Source organism: Trachymyrmex cornetzi, unplaced genomic scaffold (genome assembly GCF_001594075.2).
Source record: "Trachymyrmex cornetzi isolate Tcor2-1 unplaced genomic scaffold, Tcor1.1 scaffold933, whole genome shotgun sequence".
NCBI lineage: Eukaryota > Metazoa > Arthropoda > Insecta > Hymenoptera > Formicidae > Trachymyrmex > Trachymyrmex cornetzi.
In genome coordinates, this window is record NW_017300282.1 from 348,997 (window position 1) to 359,942 (window position 10,946).

Sequence of the window (10,946 nt, forward strand, 5' to 3'; positions counted from 1 at the left end):
ATCGTAAAAAAGGTTATGTGGTCTACAATATACCATGGTTCATTGTTCACTACGTCAAAATGATTCATTGAAGACCACCTAGCCTTTTCCACGATAATTCTCTAAATAATGTGGTAAAATAATGTAATAGAAAAAGTTACTTACAGAATAATAAAACCAAATGTGCACATAAAACTATTGCACAATGAAAAAAATTATAGGTATAACAACAAAAACATAAAAAATACGTAAAACTTACGAAAAAAATTTAGTTTGCAACCCAAAATTCTTAAAATGTGACATTACATGGTTGTTCTTGGCGCGATCTGCCAGTCGACTGGAGAGCCGAGGAGGGGCTCAAATGCGAGTCGCTGCATGATAGCACAATCTGATAATGTTGCATTTACGAAATATCGCAATGGTTCATAGTGTACTATTGGTTCACTGTTGGACTACCTATATGAAAATAAGGTGCAAGTTTCTGCGCATCATTTCTCAACTTACTACGTTACAAGTAATAATCTAACATTTATTTTTTATAGTTTTCTATTAAATATATAATTAAATGTATAATTGGGGTATCATATGTCATACATCAAATAGGTATTCATGATTAAACGGGACAATACAGAAAATATATGTACTAAAAGGGCAGTTTATATTTCTAAGTAATTAATTTTATTTTATCGTAATAAATTTTTTATCTTATATTAATGAATCCGTTAATAAATCAAACTAATCAAGACTCCTTATAAATTAAAGAATTGGAAAGAGTAAGGGCACTAGGAGTCGGGCGCAGAAAACATCGCGCAAATAATACACTTATAAAGAATGAAACTTTTATTCACTAAACGCGCTTACATGTTTCGACTCATTTTTGAGCCTTCTTCAGAGCAAACACACACTAATATATTGGGTATGGTAATAAGTTTCCGCCCATTGTAGAAAGATGTCGTTAGTAGCATTGCTTGTGTATTTGATAGAACGGCAACACATGTGTTTGAAAGGTTTGTGTTCAAACTTTTGAGCCCAATAGTTGGTATTCGTTCGAAGCGTAAAAAAGAGTAGCTTTTTTTGCGTTGAAGATGTCGGAATTTATTCCAAAAAAGCAACATTTGCTGGAAGTTTTACTCCATTATTTTATTTTAAAGAAAAGTGCTGCAGAATCGCATCGTTTGCTCGTAGATGTTTACGGTGAGCATGCTCCATCGAAAACCAGTTGTAAAGAATGGTTTCGGTGATTCAACAGTGGTGATTTTGACGTGCGTGACAAAGAACACGAAGGTGCACCGAAAAAATTTGAAGATGCAGAATTGCAAGCATTACTCGAAGAAGATTCATGTTTATCGCTCGATAGGTTGTCAAAAGAGTTAAATGTTGATAGATCCACTGTTGGAAAACGTCTATACGCAATGGGAATGGTGCGAAAAGAAGGAAATTGGGTGCCATACAAATTGAAAGAGAGACATGGAAAGACATTTCATCTGCGAGATGCTTCGTCAACGACAACAAAGGAAGGGTTTTCTACATCGTATCGTAACTGGTGATGAAAAATGGATCTACTACGATAACCCTAAACGCTTGAAAGCATGGGTGATGCCAGGTGAACCAGGTCCATCAACGCCAAAACGAAATATCCATGCTTCGAAGATTATGGTGCGCATCTGGTGGGATCAGAGAGGTGTTATATATTATGAGCTGCTCAAACCGTCCGAAACCATCACTGGCGATCGTTATCGACTACATTGGGTGCATCATGGGGCACCATGGGGTGCATTGTTACAACTGATACGTCTAAACCAAGTTTTGAAAGAAAAACAATCGGAATGGGACAATAGGCACAACAAGCTGATTCTGTTACATGACAACGCTAGGCCACACGTTGCAAAACCGGTCAAGAAATACTTGGAAGGAGTAAAGTGGGAAATTTTGCCCCACCCGCCGTATTCACCGGACATTGCTCCTTCAGATTTCCATTTGTTCCGATCTATGCAGTCGGCCCTTTCTGGAGAACGATTCAATTCTTATGAAGATATCAAAACATGGCTTGATGAATGGATCGCTTCAAAAGAACCAGATTTTTTCATTCGAGGAATCCGTTTATTACCGGAAAAGTGGGAGAAAGTTGTCGCTTCCGAAGGAGCATACTTTGAATAAACTCACTTATATAGATTTGTTTAAATAAACACATCTTTTTCTTTTCAAAAAGGGCGGAAACTTATTCCCGTACCCAATATATAAAGTAAAAGTTATCCTGTCATGGTGAGCTCCCCTACATCGAGAATTTAAATGCCAGAATTAAATAAAAAGAAAGAAAAGAAAATGAAAAAGAAGAGAAATATAAAAAATGTTAAATTATAGAATATAGAAACTAATGTAGGATACGCGAGGTAAAATAACTCACGCTGTCTCTCTTCCCTTTGTCGAAGATGACTACAACTTTATTTGCTTACAAACTTGCTTGCTGCGCGATATACAAAATAACGTGTTGTTGTTGATTGTCCAAAATGTGTGTGTTGGTGTGACGAAAACTAAAAGACTACTACTGATGGGAAAACGCTTCATGGCGCTGACCGCCGAACTCCTTCTACACCAGCGCTACGACTTTCTGCACGCACGCAAGTTGATTGGTGGTATCACAAAATGGCGCAGGAGCGAGGAAATGAATGCAACATGGCCTTAACAACTAATTTATCAAAAAACTTTAATAATATAATTAATTATCCCCAAAAAAAGGGACGCTCATCACAATTACAAAATACCGCAAACATTATCATGAATAATTCAAGAATCGGTTCCTGATATGTTGACCAGTCGGTATCAGACACAGTGAATCACTTTTTAGTTATTAGCTAGTACTAATGAAAATTGTAAAGTGATAAAAAAATTTTTATCAGTACTAGCTAATAACTAACAAGTGACTCACTGTGTCTGATACCGACTGGTATCAACATATCAGGAACCGGTTCTTGAATTATTCATGATAATGTTTGCGATACGGTACTTTGTAATTGTGGTGACCGTCCCTATTTTCGGGATAATTAATTAAATTATTAAAGTTTTTTGATAAATTAATTTCTATATTCTTTAATTTAACATTTTTAATATTTCCCTTCTTTTTCATTTTCTTTTCTTTCTTTTTATTTAATTCTGGCATTTAAATTCTCGATGTAGGGGAGCTCACCATGACAGGATAACTTTTACTTTATTAGTGTGTGTTTGCTCTGAGGAAGGCTAAAAAATGAGTCGAAACATGTAAGTGCGTTTAGTGAATAAAGAAGTTTCACTCTTTATAAGTGTGTTATTTACGCGACGTCTTCTGCGCCCGACTCTTAGTGCCCTTACTCTTTCCAATTCTTATATTAATGGTTATTTCTCTTTTTTTTCTTATAACTTTCTATTTTGTCATTTGATAATTATTAGTTGTAATTATATTTTATTATATTAGTGACTATGTTAATAATGTGCAAGTTAATGGGATACCCCATGACCACCATGGGTCATTTCTTAAGACATATTTTTATTTTTTTCTTAAAAACAAATGAATATTTATTAAATATACTTATTAACTTTTAAAATATGCTTTATGCTTTAATTATTAAAAAAAAATAATACAAAAATTTTTATATTTATATGCACTTTTAAGAATTTGAATTTTTGTGACTCATGGTGCCCCGGTCTCCCCTACATTTATTTCCACTTGAAAGTTTTTTAGACTGTTGATTCGATGTCAAAATTAACAAATTCAAAATGATGAGTTCAATGGGGGTGATCCCGATTGATCACGGCTCGACCACCAATCACAGCGACCGGTGCTTAGGAGCTTTGTAGTCTCAAGCGCTGTGAGTGGCTCGTGTCCAATTGAGCCGTGTCCAACTGGGTGCCACCCGTTCAATGTAGTGGATATCAATACTTGGAAAATATCCAAGGTACCTATCATGGAACACGTGAGAATGAATTTCGATGCGAATTATCCGTTTTTCTTAGAAAATACAATAGAAATTTAGGAAATAATTAAATAATTCCAATTTTTTTATTTTATTTATAATGAAAGCCTTTGTTGATCATATTGTAGTTATACGCGAACATTAACATGCGTTTATAAATACTTCTTTCTTTGAATTCATAAGAAGACAATTTGGCGTGTATAATTGTAGATTATTAAAGAAATTCATTAAAATTACTAAGTTATATAGTGAAGATGAACCAGATAGATGGTCGAAAACGTTTTATAGATATATTACTTTTGAAATAAAAAATAATTAGGCAAAAATATCCAGCACGAGGCTTATATGCTCATATTTACGATTTTCATTGTAAATAATTCCAATCGGAATCCATTTCGACTTGTTCCATGATAGATGCCCAGATTCTTCCAAAATATACAGATTTTTCACGATTTTAAATTTGTCAATTTTGATATTGGATTCGTATATAGCGGTTTAAAAAAATTGATAATTATTCGGATTAACGGACACGGCGTCGAAGACTTTGACCTTGACATATGTTTTCAAGGTTATAATCCTGAGTGACCTTCAAACAGTTTTAGATGGCGATCACTGTTCGTTCAAAAGTTATTAAAATGTAAAGTTTAAAAAAATAATGTCTTATTTTTGCTATATACTAACGAGCATACGATTTTCCATGCGAAGCGAGTTATATCCCATCTTCCCCTCTCCCCTCTCTTTCCTTGTTATGAGGTCTACGATTCTCCACGCAAAGCGAAGTTCACTCCACCTTCCCCCCTCTGTCTAGAAAGTCGATCGCTCCTTGACTGGAGGAAGTGGGATAGACTTCGTTTCGCGTTGAAAGTCGATCGCCTCTAAGCAAGGGGGAAGATGGGGTGACCTCGCTTCGCGTGGAAAGTCGAACACTTTTAAATAAAGGAAGAGGTGAGATGGATTTTGTTTCGTATGGAAAATTGTGCGCCCCCAGGCAGGAGGAGAGGTAGAGTGGACCTCTTTTCGCGTGGAAAGTCGAATGCTCCTAGACAGGAAGGGTATAGAGTAGTTTTTAATATTGTATATAGATATAAGATAGAAATAATATATTTTTGAAACTTTATTTGTTAATAATTTTTGAACGAATAGTGACCGTTGCTTAAAACTTTTTGAAGATCACTCAGGATCATGACCTTGACAACATATGTCAAGGTCATCGGCGCGGTATCCGTTAATCCGAATAATTACCGAAAAATTTTTTAATTAAACATAATTTAAGCTGTCATTAACACAGGATTCTCTTTTCCACATTAGACTCCATATTTAACACTTGAACACCACACTGGGTTACGGTAACCCAGTCCGTTTGAAAAAACACGCGGCGTTTATGAACGGTCAGAAGTGTGGAGTAGGAGCAATGAGGGGAAAAAACTTTAACTTAAGGGTTTAAGCTTAGACGATTACAAGAACAATATGAATATTATTTTATCTGATAAAGACGCTTATGTAAAGGTTAATAAAGACCCAACTAAATGACGGATTTGCGCTCGATACTTACGAGATGGAAAAACAAAGATTACATAGATCAGAACACATACAAAAAATTATATAAATCCGACGGAGATTTGTCAAGGATCTATGGGTTGTCTAAAATTCATAAAGTTGACAATCTATTGAGATTAATTGTAAGTTGTATTAATAGTCCTATTTATTCATTAGCAACATATATTAAAGACAGGAAAAGTTTTAGTTACGTTAAGGATAGTTTCGAACTGGTGAATAATCTCAATGGTATGCCACTAGAACCTAATTATAAAATTGTGTCTTTTGACGTAGTATCGATGTATACGAACATACCCTTGGATTTAGTCATTATGAGTTTGAAAAAACGGTGGCGTTTCATATGTAATAACACAAAAATTCCTTAAATGAGTTAGTAATTGCAGTATCTTTTATTTTTAATTCAACTTGTTTTAAATTTGATGACACAATCTACAAGCAAATTTTCGGCATGCCTATCTTCGTTATCTCTTACTATTGCAAACATTGTATTAAATGATCTGGAGATTGATATTTTCACATCCATAACCACATTTATTCCGGTTTACTATCGTTATGTCGATGATATCGTAACAGCTGCACCAGAAGATCAAATCAACGCAATTCTAGACAAATTTAATAATTGTCACAATAGAATTAAATTCACAGTGGATTATGGGGATGATGGGGACATCAATTTTCTCGATGTTAAATTGTTAATTAAGGATTAAAAAATCATGTTTGATATTTACAGAAAATCGACTAACTGAGGAAGATATTTGAATTTCCTTTCTAACCATCCTGTAGATCATAAAAGGGCAATTATAATGGGTCAATTCGATTGGATATTATTTTTGTCATCTTCATTTCCATGAAAAAAACATTAAGAACATGATTAAGATATTAATTGATAACAATTACGCTTTGGATTTTATTTTTGCCACAATAAACAGTAGAATTAAGTCACTCTCATATAAATATAATACCGATGAAAAAAATAGACATGATAATAATATAGGTAATAATCATAATTCAAAAAGTTTTTTTACAATTTCTTATTATAATATAATATCTGAAAAATTTAAACGTTTATCTTACAAATTTGAATTTAATATTGCGTACAAACCTATGAATAAACTAAATAAATTCATTAAAACAGGAAAAGACGCGTTAAAAAAAGAAGATAACAGCAACGTAGTATATAAGATAAACTGCCTTGATTGTGATTCCTCTTATGTGGGGCAAACTAAAAGAAAACTTAAAACCCGAATCAAAGAACACAAAGCAGATATTAATAAACCAACTGATCTACTATTTGTCGTATCATGCCATCGATTAAATAAAGATCATGTCTTAGATCGGGAGAATATTTCAATCTTGGATTCAGAACCATCATACTACAAGAGATCCATTTCTGAAATGATACATATAAAAAAACAAAAATCAGGATTAAATAAGCAAAGTGATACTGATCGACTACCAAAATCGTACTTGCCCCTACTTAACGAATGATCCCCTTCCAAAAACTTCCTTCCTATTCCTTTAATGTTCCTCTTCTTGATTGTGTGTGTGTTCTTGAGAATATAAATACCGAAGGACAGAACACAAAATAACACAAAAATTCTTTTAACAAGTAATGTTCTGGAAAGTTTCTTCCATCCTCAATAATTCAGAAAATATAAAGATTGTAAAACTACCAGTGAATAATTGCAACTCCTATCACATACAAGTAAAGGTACGTTAAGCAATCGTAGTCACTAATTGTAATTATGTTTTTTTAAAATAATTTATATATATTTAATTGTAAATTCTTATCAGAACTTTGGAATTCTTTACGACACGGAGTCTTGCAATGTCTTGAAAACGGACAAATACTAACAGTCACACAAAAATCAACTATTTTACAAGAACTTTTTACGATACATTATACTTTTTATATTAAATGACCATCATATATTACAACATGACTGAGATTTATTCTCATTTAAATAGAAAAATTTTAATTTATATAATTTCCAACGTAAAAATTGTACTGAAGAACATACTGATGAAGGCCGAATATCGGCCGAAACGTTTATGAATTTTAATTTTGTAAGATCTTTTTAAATACACTACTACATCGCAATAAATAACCGGCGTTGTGCTCCTTGTTTAACTTTTGTTTGTAAGTATTACGCCATTATTTACCTCTGTATTGGAAAAAACTTTTTTTGCATTGATGCATTAGATCCCGGGATAAAAGCAAAAGAAGACTCCAAGGTTACCGTAATCCATGTGTGATGAAATCATGTGGCGAAAATAGTGTGGTATTCAAGGGTTAACAATACCAAATTTGCAACCGCACTCACGAGCGTGGTGCAACTTCGTCGCGCATTCGCAGTTAATACTCTATAATCTCCGATATTTTTAAACTGAGAATTCGTCCGGTCTTAGAAGAAACCGAAATTTCCTCCTTGTCCGAATGCTTAGGTACACAGCAAAAGATCTCAAAACCGATAGTTGGGCGCCAGGCACGAACGAGCGTGCCACTCTTATTCAAAATTAATCCGATTATTTTCCACACGATATTTTATTAAACTGCAAACGTCGACGGTCCTCTCAACCGGCAGCTCAGCCTCGAAAATGGCAGAGGGGGCGGTTTATGGTCGAGTACAGAGGATCGTTGGAGATTTTATTAACTACAGCCGATACTAAAAAGTCCTTTTAAGAATTGAGAGTCCTAATGTATGCTTATTTTCAATTGCAATAAACTTCTCCAGCACATGTTGTATATTGTTCTCTTACATATTATAGCTATAATAACAATATGTATAAAAATAACTCTTTTTGTAACTTTAAATGTAAATTTTTCAAAATTTCGATGGAAAATTTGGAAGCCGGATTCGTATTCAGCGCAAAAAAAAACTACGGAAAATGACTAGTCTCGTTTTGATGATTTTGTTTTTGTCGAACAGTGTTATTTTGATGCTTATAGATTTTATGTAAGGGCAAATTTTTTCCAGATTGAAATATATTTGTCTTATATTTAAAGAACTCGTATTCTCAAGGCCATTATCACTTTGTTATGTTTCATTAGCGAACTTTATAATGGTTTTTAGTAAATGCGATATATTTGTATCAAAACTTTGTACAAGTTCACGTAAGTATGTCTGATATGTTTAACAAAAAAGTTTGTCTTTTTGAACATTAATTATCATTATTTTAATAGCGTTAATGACAATAAAAAGATGGAAAGGAGTTTTACATTTTACACCAGGTATGTTATATTATTTCGAAGTAATCTGAAAATTTATGCATTTCTGTATAATAATGTATTTTATTTTTTAAATGACATTCTTAACGATAAATGTTTTTGTGTTTTAGATGCTTGTGTCTTACAAATTCTTATGGCACAAATGGAGCATTTTTATTCGGACTTTCTTACTACAATAAATATGACGCATGCATTAATATCATCTATATGGCACGTCTTACAGAAAAATAATTTATTAAGAAGTGAAAGTTCAGAATCCTGTAATTGTTATACGAAATTATTACGATTTATAATTAATATGTTAAAAAAATGTTCTGAAAACAAATTAGACGTAATCGATGATATTAAATGGCAAGATTTATTTAAAAAAAAGAAAACATTTTATATCTTGAAGAGAATTAATTATAAACATCATGCATGTCAGGTGAAATATAATAAACAGAATATAAAAGAGCATCTGACAGAAATATATTCAGAAAAGTTGGATCGTAATTTTTTGTTTGATATCAAAAAAGTTCAATACAAAGTATTGAGACAAGGCATCAGATTTTTATGCCATCTTGCAATTTGTGATCCTGATTTTGTTATCCGATCATCTGATATTGAAGATTCATTTCATTTATTTGTACGAAACATTATTTTTTTTGAAGATTTGATACTTCATGACAATGAACGTAAATATTATAATGCATTTCATATTGTATTATTTGCTTTTCATGCAAGTACCATTTTTATTTATGTTTTAGGAGAAGCTTTAGATCGTATAAAAACTACCTTTATCGTTGATAAAGGTATACAATATGAGACACATCACGAAAATATACAGGTTAATCAATTACATATGACGAATTTTGAAAAAAAGGTTATTCCCACAACTGAGAAATATTGTTATACTGAATCTACTGAAAATTATAATACAGCATGCATGGCTATCAAATCGTTGTATAATTCTAATATGGAATATAGAAACAATTAAATATACTAAATTCTAACAAAAGTGCATTTTAATATTCATATAAATATATATCTATATAATGTGCATGGTTGAAAGATATTTTATTTTAAGATATGTATTTGCAGAACAAATATTTATAATACATTGATATAATTATAAAGTTGGAAATGCTTAAAAAATCTATATATATGTCCATGATATAAATAGATTCATACTTATATTTCATTATTTAACATATATCTTGACTGAATCATTGCTGCTTTTTAACAATTATAGATTTTAGAAAATACAGTAAAATAACTGTTTTATATATTTTTATTTTTGAAAATAAAAAATTATTTTATTACATTAAAACAATTTCTAGTATACTATTCGATAAGAAGATATATAATTAATCATTCATTAATTTCAACACCGGCAAGATATTATTAAAGACTGTTGATCTTATAGACATTCGCGAACCTGTTAAAATTTTTAGTGATTAAAAATAAAAAATTGATAATTACTAATTTTATGATTTATTAGTTTCATAAACATCTATATATATTTAAAACTCAATAATACTCGATTTTTATTTAAAACTGAGATAAATATCCTGTTTAGGGGAGCCCTCTTCAACAGACATGGGAGCTATTCACCTTTCTCACTTCTTACTTTTTTAGAAACATCTCACTTTTTCTCACTTTTCTACAAAAACTCACTTTTCTCACTTTTTTGTGTAGTGTAAATTACTGTCCATAAATTTAGGAACGCTTGCAATTGTCTCGCATTTTACAAAAACTTAAATACCTCGATGAAAAAAAATTGTGGAAAAATTAAAAAAACAATATAAAGACAAAAATAGAGCTTCAAAATGGCGTTTGAGTTTTATATGTGACATTTTTTTTCTGAAATACATAAAATGGAAAATTAATTTCAATATTTTGTAACAATAAGGGTTACGAGCCAGATTTCAATATATTTAAATTTTTTAACGAACGTTTCGACCTTATTGTCAGCTCATCCTCAGTGTATACAATATAGAAAATTAAACGCAAAAATGAATAGATTCATATAATTGTTGGATACAAATTCAAAATTATAGTTACGTTAACATGGTGGTCGTATTTCTTCATGTATTTTATGCCGCAATATAATGCTCTCTCTCTTGTAATTTTTCTTAGTTACCACTCCTCTATTGTATCAGTTACAATATATCAATGTTAATAATAAAAATAGTTGAAAATGTTGTCAGTCGATAAACTAGTAAGTAGTATATGGGAAGCTTCGGCCGGTCAAA

General features: G+C 31.8%; 1 protein-coding gene across 1 annotated transcript in view; it reads left to right on the forward strand.

The window, feature by feature from the left end:
* mus304 (mutagen-sensitive 304) overlaps positions 1-9,697 on the forward strand; it is an 88,593-nt gene extending 78,896 nt beyond the window's left edge. Inside the window, exons 10-13 of the mRNA XM_018520858.1 lie at positions 8,462-8,598; positions 8,668-8,715; positions 8,823-9,386; positions 9,459-9,697. Coding sequence (XP_018376360.1) covers positions 8,462-8,598; positions 8,668-8,715; positions 8,823-9,386; positions 9,459-9,688 — 979 coding nt within the window. The 3' untranslated portion in view covers positions 9,689-9,697. The remainder of the gene's footprint in view (positions 1-8,461; positions 8,599-8,667; positions 8,716-8,822; positions 9,387-9,458) is intronic.
* The last annotated feature ends 1,249 nt before the right edge of the window (positions 9,698-10,946 follow it).